The 17,771-nt window shown below is 48.5% G+C and overlaps 1 protein-coding gene across 2 annotated transcripts in view; it reads left to right on the top strand.

The window, feature by feature from the left end:
* Positions 1-7,608, top strand: part of LOC119106339 (peptidyl-prolyl cis-trans isomerase 6) — a 13,410-nt gene extending 5,802 nt beyond the window's left edge. The window contains exons 4-7 of one of the 2 annotated variants that reach the window (XM_037229957.1): positions 1,373-1,575; positions 2,242-2,384; positions 4,810-5,050; positions 6,415-7,608. In XM_037229957.1, coding sequence (XP_037085852.1) covers positions 1,373-1,575; positions 2,242-2,384; positions 4,810-5,038 — 575 coding nt within the window. In that variant the 3' untranslated portion in view covers positions 5,039-5,050; positions 6,415-7,608. The remainder of the gene's footprint in view (positions 1-1,372; positions 1,576-2,241; positions 2,385-4,809; positions 5,051-6,414) is intronic. The other variant, XM_037229958.1, reaches the window with a different exon arrangement.
* Positions 7,609-17,771: the final 10,163 nt, after the last annotated feature.

Raw genomic sequence — 17,771 nt, 5'->3', positions numbered from 1 at the left:
GTCTGCCATACGCTTGCTGTGTTCTCCCCTCACCCGTCGAGAAGAAGTTGTGTTACTACTCTCTGAGGGTTGTACGCTGGTAACGCACCTTACGGATGGTGCAGGGATGGGTGCTCAACAGGCATTGGAAAGGCATGTTGAGAGGATCTGCAGCGTCGTCTGGGGTAACACTGTTTGCTGGCTTGAACGGTTAAACAGTGCGCGGGCTGGCGCTTGACTAGCAGTTTGGGCGCCCAAACACATGCCACTTGTTGGCATCTCGAAAGCTAGGTTTTATAACGGGGTACCTGTTAATAATTTCCACTCACTCAAATCCACTCAATTCACCGTGTTGGCCCGTCCCGGTGGCTCAGTTGGTTAGAGCGCCTGCCTCCCGGTTCACCCACCCGTGGCGGGGTGGGTTCGAGTCGCTTTAGGGCGCTCGCTATTTGCCCTTGACAGGTATGGCCTGCGGCCGGTGGCAGCGGTCGCGCTAAAGGTCAGTTGACGTCAGAGAGCAGGACGGACCGTGCCGAGCATTGCGGCACGTTAAGCTTTCGCCACTAAATTCTGCCGTTGCCTGGAATTGCGCGATCGGATGGTACGGGTCAGGGCTCACAAAACAAGCACTGCTTAGCGTGAGCGCTGATCCCAGAAATCCATCCATTCAAAGGGTTCGGATCAAATTTTTTTTAAAAATGTCATGCACGCACATAAGCTTCCAATATATCATGCAATCGAGGCTCGCTATGTATCACCCATGCTTCGACGCCAGTGATGAATTGTGATAAATCACAAATTGTGATGATGAAAGTGATGACTTCTGTAATTCTTTTCGATAAAGGAATACTGCCGAAATATCAACGCATATTTGATATTTCGTGTTCTTGAGCTTCTCTTCATGGTCAGACAACATGGAATCTCCTGGCTGTTCTCCGAGGAATAAGGCTATTACTACTGCCTTATCGATGTGAATAGTGTTCCTTGAGAATGCACTTAACAACTTACGCCATTTTTGTCATCATTGTGCATAATTGCCCGAAAACTTAACTTGAGGGCCTCGTCTTCGGTGACATTTTTTCGAAACTTTTCGGGTGACAGAAACTGGAATGGCTGTCCATTCTTGATTTTGCGAACAGCGTGCAACATTTCCCTGAGATTCATGACACCAGCCAGCACAACTCCCTAAGCGTCACTACTGATCTGGACCATAAGACAGATATGCATACCAGTGACTCTCGAAGGTCCTACACGATGATGGCGGTAATTTCTGTCCGCGCCCCTTTCCCCGAACATGGTCGCTCCACCTAGTGCCCTGTCTGAGCCGCATTCCCTTCCCGAGACTGAAGCTTGTCACCCGTGACCTGTGGTGTGACCTCGTGACCTTGCCCAGGTGGCGACTTCGAGAGGGGTGACGGCACCGGCGGCTTCAGCGTCTATGGGCCCACATTCCAAGACGAGAACTTCCGTCTTCGCCACTCTGGACCGGGTATCCTCAGCATGGCCAACTCGGGACGAGACACCAACGGCGCCCAGTTCTTCATCACCACTGTGCGCGCGCCCTGGCTCGACGGCACCCACGTCGTCTTCGGCAAGGTCAGGATCGAGATTTGTTTCGATCAGTGGCAGGCACATTGGAGATAAAGCTTTATCAATGTTGTTAAGTCAGTTAGATTTATTGACACAGTAACCGAGACTGTTAATTGACGCACGTGAAGTAGCTTGGTAACAAAGTATCTGACTGTCATATGTACGAGTATTGCAATCTCTCATGCCGGTCATTGCGATGACTCGGGTGAGATATTATTTAAGAAATTGGACAAGATCAGGGTTGGGTCAGACAACGTCGCAGACACTGGGCGGGAGACATTTATAGAGAGCCTGAAGAAGTTGGCGCGCAGGGTATGCCGGGGATGGCATGATGCGACTAAACGCGAGCGCAACTGATGATAACGTTAGGCTAGTCAGCTTACTTTGCGGGTCAGCTTCGGTAAATGCATGGCGCTTTATGTGCATTTAGATGTACAGGCCAGCACATGCTTTTACACGATATTGCGACTGTTTGCGATCTGCAGCACAGGGCTCTTGGTGTCCAGTTTTGGTTCACCTCATTTTCGCCGACACATTCCAAAATACCTTTCAAAACTTCGTGTTTTGACCATGCGTGTTTTACCCCACACACAAAACAGCTTCTTCCGTCACTTCCTTGTGCCGATAACCTGGCCTGAGGTGACCTGCTGACCCCTGGTCCGGCGACCTCAGGTCACCAGCGGAATGGACGTGGTGCATCGGATCGAGCATCTGCCGGTGGGTCCCGGCGACCGGCCTCTCGAGGAGGTCCGTATTCGCCAGTCGGGACTGACCAACACCCCGCCGTTCGAGATGGACCTCAACGACCCGTTCTTGTAAGTGGAGTTGTGGGCTATCTCGTGATCACGAGGCCATGTACTCACAGGTTTCCCCGGTATTTCAGCCTGTGCTGTGTTGCGAAATGAAGTGAATGAAGCTGGTTTAGGGCGTGGGTAATGCTGAGTCTCATTGGGACGTCGTTTTGGCTGGGTGTGTTAGGTTGTGTTAGGGGCCTTGTTCTTCCGCGTCAAGCTTCTCTTGCCTCGCATTACGGCGTGACTGGGCGATGGGAAATGATCCAAGTGAAATGGCACGGCAGCGAAAAGAAAAGATTTGACGAAAATGATCTCTTGCAATGTTTGATACGGTCACACCTGTGTGCGACCGCATCACGTTCCAGGGGCTGTTCCCCTTTTTAGAACAATCGATAGAACTAGAGCTTGCCCTTCCTGGCCGGTTTTGTATGCGATGGGCGAGGGCAAAAATGTTGTCAAATTGATTGAGACAATTGTATCAGCTCAAGCAGTAAACAATTTGATAAGCCAAGTGCACATATATTTTCTTTACGCTTCGACGCCAGCTTGACGCTCAAGTTAAGGTTTCATTCGACTTCATTTATTAACAACCCAAAAACATGCGAGGAACACGCAGCGCATTCTTCTTAATAACGGGCTGTTTAACATTTTAAAATATTCAAGCAAGCATCAGATATAATGAAACAAGCTCATTTATGACTACAGATATAATTTCTAGGTGGAAAAGGCTGTTCTAGGTAACACAACTCTCTGTGTAGTAAATATGCTCATCAATGCGTTCTGCTTTGATTACGTCATCGCACCTCGCACAGCATTGTTTTAGAGCCAATCGACGTTTCGTTATAGTTGGCAATTGTGCTCTCGAACGCCAGATATGAATGCCTCGACAACTATACTTGCATTAGCCTTGATTGCCACACGGCTTGTTGAATGACCGGATTTCAGTGACGTTATTATACGTCATGAATGTCAAGGTGACTTTGAAATGCTCCCCCGATGTACCTTTCCCGTTTCCGTGGGCACGTAGCTCAGAAATTAGGTTTTAGGAAACCACACTTACGTCTCAAGAAGGGCAGAATTGTGAACATCACCGAAAGGCCTTCAAGATGGCTATTTCAGTTCAAAACCCCATATAGATGTGGAACATTCCCTTTTATAGGACCCCGATAATGGCGAACATTAATTTTGTTTAACTCAAACAATTGCCGCCCCACCCAGGCGGACAGACGTCATCTCGCCGCCACCAGGCCTGCCCGGACAGTGCGGGGGACGCGCGGAGGGGCAGATCCGATTTGCCAGGGGGGGAGGGATTCTAAAGGCAAAGTTATGTTACTGAGAGCCAAGTGTGTGTGTGTGTGTCAAGGGAAGGTGTTTTAGACCCTGAGGGCGCTGGAGGACACGAGGGTCTCCATCATTCCATTTTGCATGGCTTGATGTGTATGTGAATAGCGTGTACAGTTAGAATATGGAAGTAAGCGTGCCAAGATAAGTGGATTACAAACACGCCACATTCGTACATGCCATGCAAGACATTGTCCGCACCTTCGCCGCACAAGCATTTTTCAAACCACAAATTGTGAGGTGTGCCACCCGATGCAAAATCCTGTTTTCGCCCCAGCCGGCAACGGCGTATTGGTGGGAAAACATTAATTTTTCCACATAGCTCGGGATGCCACGAAAACTGGGAGGCGCGGGTGGCGCATCCACTTTGAAGGCTATGGAGCTAAGACGACAGCACATACCACATTTGTACACTTGGCAACATGCAGCATAACCTCAGTTCGTTTATACGTCTCTGTCATTTGTGAAAATGATGTAGTATTTTTGCCGCGCAAATTTGGACGGCCTTGGCAAAACATGGCAGGTTATTTGTCATACGTTTGAGGTGTTACAAGGCACTTAGAATTGTGAGCAATTATCTGAAATGAGCTCGAAATATGCTGCGATTTTATATCAACAAACACCGCAAACAGCTTTCAGTATCTTCTTGGAACAGTGAGCTTTATTCTTGAAAAAACGTCCTAGTGTTCGAGATTTTTGCAAATTTTCAAAACTTTTTTGCCAGCTCACAGAGCGCTGTCTTGAGTCAATGCATCAACGCACTGAAGGCCGCAGCCACTGAAGCCTGGCCCGGCTGAGAAGGGTTTTCTCAGGCACGTGCCGTACCCTTGAGTTTGTGACGTCCGTTCTCGTGGTGCCCTGACGTACACCCAGATACCTGCTGTTGCCACTCATTCACCATTTATTACCGGCTATAATCATGTTCGAATTTTACTTTCCCACTTTGTAGTAGCTTCATGGCTGGAAGTTGTGTGTCAACTATCCCGCTGCATAAGATGTTCACGGATATTTCGAGAGATGGCTATCATTACTGAGCTGTTTCTCGTTAACGCTGGAGCCAGAGTGGCAGGCGGAGCATGCGTAACGCTAGTGTGTCCCGTGCCAGGGACTCCACGTTCTGGATCAGGTTTGTCGTGATACCCACGTCGGTGACTCTTGCGCTCGCCTACTTCCTGCGACGCGTAATAAAAAAGTTCGAGGTCATCGACGCGGCGTACGAAGAGATTGCGGAGAAGAGGAAGAGCTTGATGAAGGAAATCAAGGACGGTGGAAAGTCCAAGAAAACTGATCTCCGATCGAAGACGGATAAGCAGGAACCAAAAAAGGAGAAATAATAGTGCTAGGAGGTGCTACTTCTACATCTCTCATCCTGTAGCACAGGAAGCCACCTGACAATATCACTAAACAAGTAAACGTATTTGTTTTACCCGCAGCTTGCGCATCATTCCTCAACTTGCCCCTGCTGTATCTGTCCAACTTATGGCGACAGAGTGTAGTTATATGGCAGTTTAGATTGCAGACGGCGTCACCACCGCCAGCATACCTCAGCACACCGCGAATTTAAGAAACGCACCGTATGTATCTCATAGTTTCGCTCATTATAACACGCATTGGTTTGGAGCACACCTTGGCGCTGGTAGAGACATTGACTTATGCGGAAGGTCGATGTTTCTCTGCCGAATATTGCTGCGTTTTTTCGCGCCGTTATTACCCTGCATGTGCTGTTGTACGCAAGGAAAGTGTTGTTCCGTAATGTCAAGGCTTTGCTGGCATATTTCCCTCGCAGCTGCACAGTTTCCGTGGAAAACTGTAGCAACTCATTGTGCCGATTCGTCACGCGCGTTATCTAACCAGAGCGGACAATTTCTTTCAAAACGCGGTGCATGGATACGGTCAATAGTCCTTGATTTCGAGAACGTGCAGTAAAACAATAGGGGGAGGGTGTTATCGCCTAAGGCATTGCAGGCTCGGCTCCCATGTACCATGTAATAACCCACCACTTTAAACACTGCTGTATTCTTTGCTCACTATTGACTATCTGGATGCGTTTTTATCTGGTATTGTGCCGTTGGTTGGCCCGGTCTACGGGAATATTCCGCTGGTGTGGAGCGTTGCCGTACCGCTATGTTTCGCCACGTCAGGCGTGGTGAAAGACATTGCACGCCTCTTGGTGCCGTATATTATCACCTTTTGCATGAAATATTTTCCACGCCGTTATGCGCAAACATTTTTTTTTAAAGCGGGCATGAGCATGACAACAGAGCACGAGAGTTTACTGTAATCAAGCCATGCCCATACTTTGACCTTATTATGTCAATTAATTTTAATACTGCTCCTCTGTGCGACTAAGCCGTCGTTGCCCTGCGCACACCTCTGCCATTCTTGGAGCCGGCTGTGCCACGACTCTGCGATTGGGGTTGTGATCTCATGTTGTCAGCGTTTTTTTTTTTAGCTCACCCCGGGTCTGACAGGGCACGACCCCGTGATCCAGATAACGACCTGTCACCCCTGTGGCTGTATCTACCGCCCCCCGGTCTGTGGGGTCATGACTGTATGACCCAGGTTGTCAGCCGATATCCGTTGCGCGTGCCCTTACTCCCCCCCCCCCCCCCCCCACCGCCCTCACGACCCTGTGACCGAAAGTGTGACCTGATAAACATTACAACTGTGTCTACCGAACCTCTTCTGACGGGTCATGACCCTGCTTCAGCGGGTCGGCAGCGGTGCCGGTGCCTTCGCTGGTGATGGTGGTTCTGGCTCTGGTCGCCGGTCGCGGGTGAGCACACGTCTTCACCGAACAAAAGCCACAGCCGCGTCTGAAACCTGCGAACAAGACGGGACCAGCATCCAACGGCCACTGTCTGCTTTTGATCCTTGTGACCCTGTCTGGGGCCTTTCCCTCCGGCACCGGCTCGCCTCGGCCCCAGCCAGGGACGCACCGTCCTGTCTGGGATCCCGAGTCTCCTCCAGATCCGAGCTGGGGTGACATGATTCGGTCTCCGGGCTTAGCCGGCCTCGCATGTGTTATCATGTGTTTGGATTTGTGCTCGTCCGAAGTGCACTGCGACGTGCGCGTGTTCTCGGGCTGGCGCCGGCATGGGGACGTGCGCATGCGCGCCGGAACGTGTGTGTGTGTGCTGAGGCTGGCTGGCCGGGCCTCTCGTGTATGCTGGACACGAATCAACTGTTTGTGTTGCCGCGAGGAGTCTGCTGGATGCAGAGGGCGGCGGCTCCGACCAAGCCGGCGTGAGGCTCGTTCAATGATGTGATGATGGCGTGAGAGTTACGTCACTCCGTACGTGCGACATTTGTTCGTGTTGTGTGTGACACCAAAGAAGCAGTTGTGTAACCCTGGCTGCACTTTCTGTCGTGCTGCACTATACATCAAACACCAGTAATCTAATTAGGTGCATTATAGACCAGGGGAAAATGGCGAATCCAAGTATTTCTTGGCTGTATCTGTATGGAGGTTCTCCGCAGCACGGTTTGGCTGTCGCCAAAATGAAATATGTACCGTTCGCACGACATTTTTACCGCGCATTGTATTAGCATGAAGGAGTGCGTGGTAATCAGCTCGCCACCATTATGAATAGTATGCCAAGGATTCCGCATCGTTCGTCACGACCCCGAACAGATACTTTGTAGAAAAAACATTTAAGAGTCATGTTATCCGGTTAATAAACGATCAACTTGAAACAGACCTCTCTCGGTGAACAATGAGCTTGTGAATGTCACACCTTATAAAAGCTGTATGAACCGGTTTAGCCAAGTTCATCGGCGTTAGCAAGAACAAGCCATTTCAACCACCACATCCCAACGCTCCCCCGCGGTGTTTCAACCCACTCAGCGCCGCACGCAAAAGCTAATCTTTCCTCCAGACGATCAGAAACATCGACATTGTCGGCGGTCATCAGTTTCCCCCTCGCTGCTGTTTCTCAGCCTCTCCCGCGAGGAAACTGGTGCAGTAAGTCGCTCTGACCAGTGGTGACGAATCTCCAGCGCCCCCCCCCCCCCCCCCCCCCAACTCAGCCACTCCAGATACAGGCGGATTCCGATTCCGATCTTGCTCAGACCGCATTCCGCACTTGGCCCGCGCCGCAGCTGTTCGCGCCGGGCGTTTTCCGCCGACGGAGGACCGGAGCGGTAAAATCGAGCCCGGTCATTGGCAGCCCCAAGCCTGCAGACGGCGCCGAGGGGATGTTTTCCTGGTGTGTCCTGAAAGTCGCACAGGGAAGCTGCAGGTGCTGCGCACTGCAGTCCCTTTCAACGCACCCGTATCACACGCAGGATTTCGATGAGCGACAGGGGTACGCCGTGTGTCGTTGGAAAATTCCCTGGCAAGTTTCGCGCCTTGAACGCAATTAGGTGCGGGCGAGATGCTTGCTTGCTTTGGCGTTTTCTCTGACATATTCACAAATCAGCGTATAGTGATCAATTTTGGGTGGCCAACGCCACATATCACAGACGCGTTTGTTTAGAGGTCCCCAAATGTCGTAGGGCCCATCCTGCGTAAAATCAATAGCGTGCATGGAAGACCTTAAAACGAAAATATTTGGAACGCTAGGCTTGTTTGTGCGCATGCGCAAATAGTCTTTCCAAGGAATGGGGATACTGAAGCTGGTGAACGGTCGCCAATTCAATAGCCCAATGCGCTAAAAACAACCGTTCGCTCTATTTGGTCTGCTTTACTGTAACGGCCTATTTTCTTCTGTTTTACCCCTCTTTTGCCTCCTTAAACTAGGAGAAAAAAGCGAGACATCAAAGAAAGTACCGTGCAATTGAATGGGATGGGCGGAGCAGGCAACAAAAGGCCGCGTCGAATGGTACCGGTGCCGATGCTGCTCATTTTGAGTGATTTATGAAACCCTTCACCATACTTTAACCGAACAGGAGCGTTGCCGGAATGCTTTCGGTGTTTTACATAGATATTGAGGGACACTGTGGAAGATTAAAACATAAACACATTACGAAAGATTAAAAGGGGCTCAAAAATTTTGTCCATATTATCAGTTATTGTAAGCTTGTTTGCTTTCAGCGTTTCATTACAAAGGAGTTGCAAAAACATTACATGAAATGGTTGGAGCATAATCGTTCGTAATCTTTCGGAGAAAAAACAGCGATGTTCGGCGTTGCAGTCTCCGCAGCCCATGTAGCTTTAGTCCGCAGCTAACACCAAGTGGCAGACAGCGGGCTGGTGAAAACGAACATGCATCAGAAATCAGTATTCTGAATGCTTTATTATATCAAGTCTCAGCACGGATTTGGGTTGAGCTAGGAAGATCAATTTGGCCTCCCCATGATGTTTTTTTCCTCTCAAAAATAGCTTCCGAGCGACGGAGCGCGTTCGTGCCAAGCCGTAGCAGTAGGGCAACTGTAGGAGCTATATATATATATATATATATATATATATATATATATATATATATATATATATATATATATATATATATATATATACATTGTAAGGTTGGCGATATACGGCAGGTCAAAGTCAGGCCATGGCTGTCAGCAAAGGCGACTGTTAGGGAATCGCTCAGTATGGCACGACAACGTGTGCATATTATACGTGTGTGTATATATAATATAACAGGTGTTGCAGTCATGCAACTTTTAGGTTTTTGTAAGCCATTAGACTGTTGACATCAGGATTTTAAACAATTTCATCGACATTGGGTGAAATATAGATATCAGATCAAGGTAAAAACAAATCACTTCATTATTGGAAAGCTTGCTTTAGGAGGCTTTGCTAATAAGGGTTAGGGCTGCTTTGTTGTTTGCTTTGCTGAAACACCACATAGAGGCATACTTACTGCATGAAATTGGTATCTCTAACCATACTTGCTGCATATCTCTCTCTAAATTTTTGAGATGTCAGGGTCACTTTTGCCTCATCCTCAACCGAGCGCGTTGCATTCAACCGACAACCCGGGCGTGTGTTGACCAATGCCAGGAGGTAGTGGTTAAACAATGCCATCGAACAAACGTTGTTTATATTGACAGTACTCGACGCTTGAAGCCATGCTTATTATTAGGTTTCCAGAGTGCATGCAAAGGACTATTTATCCACCAACTGATTCTGAAATCAGACGGGCTTCGTCAGGCAAGCATCTACTGGCCAGGTCTATGCAATTTGTTCAGCCAGATTCAATCCACGCCATCAGATATTACGGAGATCCCTTGTTTTCTCAGATAGGGGGTTCGATGTGTGGAACACTAGGAAGCACATTACGCTTTTGCTTCAGGGGGCGCTCTTAAGAGCCCTTCCGTCCCAGTTCGGGGTACCTGCCGCCCGCCGGCTGGGATTCTGGTGAAGGTGGGACCGGACCCCCTGTCGATCCAGAGACGCTTAGAAGAGTACATCATACAGTCCTGGATCGACGTAGGGGTCTCTCGATGACGTGGAAGGATCCCTTACCGGCGTAGAAAGCCCGATAAATGGTACAGGGACCCCAGTATAACGTGTCGAGCCCCTGGCTGAAACGGACAGGGATTGCGTTAGTGTCATCTATCTGCGTCCTCGCCGGTAAAAAATATAGCTAAGAAATATGTTTTGGGTGAGTAATCTACCTTTAAGTCATCGCAGACGTTGGAATACTCATAACACAGGCAATTACGCAAAATGGCGTGCTAATTTTCTCCCAAGAAGATGACCTGGACCCAGGAGTTAGTCACTATATTCATGGGAGCAACGCATTATTAGCCAGCATGTGATTCAAGCCAGCTCTTATACCACTTCAGTTTTAGCCCAAGCGCAGCATAGACGTGAATACAGCACACAACTAAGTAATCATGTGTCGCCTTTTTTGACTCCGCTCGAATCCGAAAGCCCATCATTTAGCCGCACGTAACTACCGCTTTCCACATGGAAGTGTTGCAAGCGGTAACATGTTACAACCCGCATAGTAAGTGCTCTGCGCTTCGCGCCCGGTGAATCTATTTATGCTCTCTTCTAACACCTATTTTCTCATGGATACAAATCGACGTTCGGCATCTGTGAAAGGAGTGATTCCTACCATGTACGTTGCACAGACGGTAAGCGTCGTTCATCCACTTATGCTTCCAAACCAATAAAAGCGAGCACTCGCACTTTGCTCTCCGCCAGTAACCGCAGTAGTCAGAACGAAGCAGACCATATGGATGCCTACTTAACCTAAATACAGGATCCGAGCACGGACTTCACAGACCTAGACGTTGACGTGTAAGACGTGTGCATTTCAGGGGATAGTTCTGTCTTGTAAAGGCCATGCGTCTGGAGCGCGTACTTTGTGTTTCGTTGCCACACTGAGAGTGTCCGTCATGGAATAATTAGCACGCCACAAAGCCAGGATATCATTGATTGTGCTGTCGTCGTAGCTATTGTGCCAATTTCACAACAGTGACCGTACACCTGCCGAACGCAACCTTGACTTTGGAGTAGCGAGTTTTTCGCAGCGATCTGATTGAAGCACTGCGTGCCGGTTTTCTGAAAGCCTTTGGGTGCGTGCGGGAAATGGGGGTGCCGCCCAGTTTTGGATGGAACTGGCCAGCTCTTACGCAAGCTTTTGTCTGCGGCGATTGTGACATTTTACATCAAAGGATCAAAGATGGGGACGGAATGGAATAGTGAAAATGGAGGGAGATTGAGCTGAAGCAAATGTAGTTACTCCCTTTTATTCAAGCAAGAGAATGAGCCTGATTAACGATTTATTAAAGGGAGACATGTTGGCATGGCTAAACAACATGGCGGAGTCGTTAGTTAATGACGATCGATCGAGTCCGTTTTTGAAGAGATGTAAAGGCAATGGCGAAACGTGGGGCGTATTTGATTTTGCACATTACTACAGTGCTTGAAATATCGGAAGTCGATACTTTTAAGTAGATGCACTGCAAATTATGCCCCTTTGACCTCATACACATAAAACATTCACCATAGACACGGTGTTACATCTCATATTTGTGTTGTCATAATGTGTCTGCAAAACAGGCCCCGATGCACTGAAGTCAACAGCGATGACACCTACTGATATCTATCCAGATGAGACTACTCACACCTTGCTCACCTCCCGTTTGCTTTCTTTCCTTCTCAACAAATCAGTAACGCTGCCAGAGCCACCCGGCCCGCTGCCGGAGCAAGGGTCCGTTGCGTGATATAGATGGACACCCCACCGATCGTTGGGGTTATGGCTGTATATACCGTGTGGTCGGCGAGGAAATTTGGCTTTTATGCTTCTCAGGCCACGGAGAGCGCGAAGCCTGGGGTTTTGAGGGAGGAGCCAGGAGGGTGGTTGTGTTTGTTGCGTGCAGCGCGAAATCCCGTCCTCCTCCCTCTGCCGGTTCGGTGAACCCCATTCGGTCCCCATCGAACCCCATTCGGCGCTCCCTCACGTTATTGAGATGTTACATTTTTAGTGCAGACCTGGACGGCTATGTCCACTTATATTTGTAGGATTTCCAAGTTCTCTTCTTTTGCAATTATCTCGACGATATGCATGAGCTGTTTTGACCCATCAAAACAGCGAATATGTCCTGATGTAATAGGATGGAAGTGTAGAAGGAAGCCCTTCGGCGGTGGCGATTGTTATTAAATGCTGGGTGGGCCCATACAAACGCGAGACATCAAATACCTTGGCTAGGACATCAGTCTACCTGACCTTCTATATCAGTAAACAAAACTCAAATGCAGCAATGGCGCACTGCGCGCATATCAGTCCGAGGGAAATGCGGGAATGTTTAGTTTCCTGTCGATGCCACCGTCATTTCAGGCTTCGCATCTTTATGACTTTCTCACACCTCTGAACATGTTTAAGTCTGTGGGCCCTCCGATCACGGAAACACCAGCGGTGCTGAAATGTTTTTGAGGAGAGACACTTCTGTCAATCAGTGTTCTCAAAAATGTATCTCATGCTACCAAACACTGCCAGAGCTCCTCAGCCAAATTCGTGACCCGAAGCAGAAACAGGGTCAATAACTGGCTTTACCCACGATTACAAGTGCTGCAGATGTTTGATTCTTGCAAGAACTATTTGTCCTCTTTCAGTCCACATAACATCGTGCAGAACTTAACCCCGTTGCGTTCTGCAAAGCATCGCTTGTGTAAAATACTACAAGCTCCAAGTCTCTCGACGTCTAAAGAGGTGCATTGGGTGAAGGGAGAACAGGACAGTCGGTGCTTTTCTAAACGTAACAACAATTAAAGGGTAGCGTTTTCCTCCCACGCCTCAAAGGTACTTACTTCAGCTGCCGAGACTTCTACTTTGATTTTTTTCATTTAAGACGGGACGTTATGAGTGAAATACTGCCATTAGAGCATGCTGTGTGCCTACTTCGCCTACTTAGACGTTATGATAATAAATTTTGCGTAACTTTTCATGCTGCATATAGTCTAAATTCATATATATATATATATATATATATATATATATATATATATATATATATATATATATATATATATATATATATATATATATATTCATATATATATATATATATACATATATATATATATATATATATATATATATATATATATAATGTTTTATGCCATGTTTGTGTAGCACACACCGGTTCATGCCCCGGCTCAGCAGGAACGCCAGTTTATAATCGACATAGTACAAATGTGCCATGTTTGTGTAGCACACACCGGTTCATGCCCCGGCTCAGCAGGAACGCCAGTTTATAATCGACATAGTACAAATGTGCCATGTTTGTGTAGCACACACCGGTTCATGCCCCGGCTCAGCAGGGACGCCAGTTTATAATCGACAAATGATCTGTCTCGAGCAGTTGCTCTGGCAGCGCACATCATTTAAATATCATGCATTTTTACAGCGGAAACTGTTAAATCAGTATCCACTACCTGCTCATTTTCTCGGCTGTCGACTGCACCGAAATGCGTCACATTCTTGTATGACGTAGACACGGCGTTAGAACTTAACTCTGAGGCATTTAGTGCAACATTAGGACAGCACACTGATTTTCCTACGCGAACGGCGGCTTGGTCTGCTAATCAGCGTTGTGCCGAGCACATTTGGACGGAGCCTTCTTCCTTCCTTCCCGGGCGTAGCGGATCAATGGAGCCGACCTGGTACGGATTCCCCACTACAGCTGGAAGTAGCCAACGGCACTGCTGCGGCTGCCAAAATCCATCGCGGTTGCAGCATGGGCGGTGGCGGCTGCGCTTGGCGGGGCAACTCTCTGAAGGAATCGGCGGGAACGATGTGTCCTTTTGGGGGCGGGGACATTATAAGAGAGGCACAGGTATCAGGAGGCCTTAAAACATTTGTGCGGTCAGCAGGATAAGCACCGCGGAAGAATATTCCTTTCTTAGCTTGTGCATTCACGAGAGTTTCCCACCTCCTTCACTGAGAGTGACGCCGTTGGCGCCGGTAGCGCCGCCGCTCGTGACGTCACGTGGACTCGTATCTCAGCAATTTGAAGTGTGTATCAGCGAACATTTGTAAGTCATTTATCATGCATGGATAACTTGGAGGACCCATGGTACGCGCAGCGTGGCTCCACGCAACCCGGATGCCGAGCAGGTCATTTTTTGTGGTTTCCGTTTGCTTTGCCGCGCGTAGAGTCGGCGTTGGCGGCATAGCACCGACTCCAGCCACATAACATTGGTTCGCATCTAACGGATGCGCAGTGCGTGTTATTCTTTATAAGATTTAAGTACCTGCGTCAATTTGAAGTCCCCTGAGCGTTGGGACACTAAATTCGTCCGTTGTCGCACGATATTTGCGGCGTGCTTCGGCGTCTTGGCCTACGCATGACCTGTTCTCCAACATATTCGGGAAACGCCTCCTTGCGAAACAAAAAAAAACGGACCCCAACATCGCGCGTCGTGCCTGACACCGGTATCGAACATTTTATGTTTTTAATGCCGTTGCCAGCCTAAGAAAACCTTAGGAGCCATCCGAACCCTTCAGATAAAAATCGTCTCAACCATTGATCAGACAGCTGCATTCTCCTTCACTGCGGCCGTTCAAGGCGCACGTTTTCAATTACGAAGGCACACACCATACTAACGTCCCTATGCTCGTACCTCCATGGCTCCTGGACCCCGGCGTCCTCCGTCACGCTTTGTTCTCGTGACCCGTCACGGCCGGCCTGCCCTGATCAGGGCCACGATAATCCCAACAATGACCGGCCAAGCTCTGCTGGGCGCCGATACTGGGCTGGTCTGATGGGCGCTGGATTAGCCGGGCCCGCACGAGACGCGTCCCCGCGGCAAACCAGCGCCGCCAAGGACGAGCACGCACGTCAACATGGACCTGAAGACGGACTTTTCGATGAAATCACGTGAGCGGAGTCCGGCACTTCATGTTTGCATCAATCATCAGTTGACGTGCTGGCACTTGTCGCATAGTTTAGTGTATGATCTTGTATCTTTCGATTGTGGGTCAACACAGTGCTTGCTGTTCTACTTGAGCGGAGACCAGTGTCAATGCCATGGTTTCAAACTGGGTTTCTTTCCGTCTGGCCGAGAAAACTCCCAGTGGACATGTGCAAACAGGATTGTACCGATGTTGTGATCTCGACACATAAGTGACATGGTACTATGGTACGATATAGGACAAAATATGGCAGCGAACTCGATGCACACTCATTTTGTTCATTTCAGAAGTGGCGTAGATAGGCAGGTGCTTAGATAGATAGAGTGTGGTGTAGATAAAGTGTGCGCTTAGATGTACATAGTGTGCGCCTGGCATTTTACCGGCGCCAAACGTGAGTCAGCTCAAGCTTTGTGGAGGCTCATGTTCTCCGTCCCTCAGGGACAGCTGTGGAGGGGACGCACGGAATAAAAGCCCATCTTGGAGCGCTAAACCATCAGGTTGCAGTTGTCACAGTTGGGCAATAAAGGTTAAAGTTGGGCTATCGGGCTTAAAGTTGGGCTATCAGGGTTACAATTGGGCCGTCAGGTTGAAATATTGAAGAATTTATCGCACCTTTCTCACCACCAGGCATCAGCGGGTCGCTGACATCCACCCGCAATGAGCCTCCACTGGCCATATCACGATTAAAAAGACTCACTGAAGTCTCCACAGCCTCTACTCCTGTGAGCGTGAGAAGGCTGATCAGCCTCACAGACGGCCACAGCTTTCCGCCAACGGACTGTGGGTATCGCGCCCGCCCCAAAAATCATCGGCGGAATGGGGAAGGATAAATGGTCCGGCAAAACACCGTATTGTATATCGTAACGTCAAAGACTGCGACACATTCCGAGCAGATACCGGACATAAAGATCGAGGAAGGTTTGTAATCGAGTGTGTCTCGCAACGGAGAACTGTATGAGAATTAGATTCGCTCCATCTGGCTGAATTCGAGCAGTATTGGTATCTTTTTGAATGCGAATTAGATGTACCTTGGAAGGTCGCCGACCTATGGCAGGTCGAAGTCAGGCCGTGGCTGTCAGCGAAGAAAAGTTTAAGGAATCGTTCAATCTGATGCGACAACGGAGTGTTAGACGACGTCATAGGTATCTGAAAGAGTTTCTTAGGCAATACAACAACTAAATTCAGGATTACAGCAAATTTCATTGACCAAGGGTAAGAGATGAAGGCTTAGACCAAAATCTAAACCAGCCTACTTTTTTACTCGAGAATTTGCTGTATCGGTTAGTGTCTGATCCGTATTTCGAATTTATCGATAGTGGGGACCACAACAGACATCTTCCACAAAGTTCTTAATGGCCGGATTAATCACTAACCAACAATGATCCAGGTCATGGTTTTGTTTTGGGAAACACACCGCATACCGCACATACCGATGGAATGGAATTCGCCGCTTGCGTGGATTCCTGCCAATTTCTGTGTATTATCAGTGCATCTGGCTCTGTTTTGCCTGTTTAAATGTTATCCTCAGCTAAAGGCTGGAGATGGGGTACTGTGGTTAAGGGTGCGCGACCACGCATGGGGACACAGCCGTTCATGGTGCCTGACCGGACCTACCATCCCGCCGATGCTCCGGTCTCCCACTTCATCCGAGCTCCGTGGTTCACACGAGTATGTGTTGATTTCGGGTTTACCGGAGTTGGGACGTGTCGAAATGTGCGCCAACATCGTCACATCGTCTGGCTCGTGTGTTGACCAATGGGTTCCTCAGAAAATATTCGTTCTTGTGGGGAGGCGTACCAGCGGCAACCGGCGGCGCACAAACATCCAGCGGCAGCCGGTCAGCAACGCAGCGCACGCAACCCCCCACCCCGTCCCCCCCCCCCTCCCCCATCACCACCAATAAAAATTATGAAATTGGACTGCTGCAACGCACTGGTATTTCGTAAATCCCGTGCAGAAGGTTTCCAAATGCGACGGGTTCCGTTCTTTCATGTTTGCATTTACACATGGTTGCTTCGCTCGTCCCACTCAGCAAGAGGTGCCTTCTGGGATGTTGCACGAGCGACCTGAAGTGAGGTGCATTAATTATATTATCACTGTCATTCACTGTCATTATATATATATATATATATATATATATATATATATTAACATGTGATTATTTCCTTGCATCCAGTACTAATGCAAACAAAAATAATAAACTTGTTTACAATCAAAGCTGGTGGCACCTTCTTGTGGTGATAGGAATATATGTCAGTTATATACACGCCAAGACAAATCTGTTTTAGCCCTCGCTCTCCGAGACGGACTTCAGAGGCCCCTAAGGTGTTTCATTAACAAGATCTGAACGATTTTTAGCTGGACACCGACATTTTGGACACCTGGGTTTATATAATTTATGCGCACACTGTGAGCATTCGAAGTTTCTGACCCCGGCATTTCTTAATCTTTACATCTTTCGTTAATTCATATCGGAGACAGTTTTTCGAAGTAGCAAATTATGCATACACCTCGCAGAGCATGTAACTCGGAGAAGCTTGTTTTGCTTCTGCTTTCCTATACTTTTGCTATACTTCTGCTACATCACTCTGAAAAACACTGCTGTCGCTCTGGTGGTTTTGCAAGGTCAGGCCATCCGATTCTGAGGTACGTCAAACCTTGTCATTTGTGACAAGAATATTCCGTTTGAAGGTCATGCGACTTACACATTGGTGGCATATGCCCTACGGTTTTGGAAGCCCTCCCTAAC

Source organism: Pollicipes pollicipes, unplaced genomic scaffold (assembly GCF_011947565.3).
Source record: "Pollicipes pollicipes isolate AB1234 unplaced genomic scaffold, Ppol_2.1 Scaffold_6138;HRSCAF=7277_pilon_pilon_pilon, whole genome shotgun sequence".
NCBI lineage: Eukaryota > Metazoa > Arthropoda > Thecostraca > Pollicipedomorpha > Pollicipedidae > Pollicipes > Pollicipes pollicipes.
Note: the sequence above shows the minus strand (reverse complement) of the source record. Positions and strands in the feature narration are given on the sequence as shown.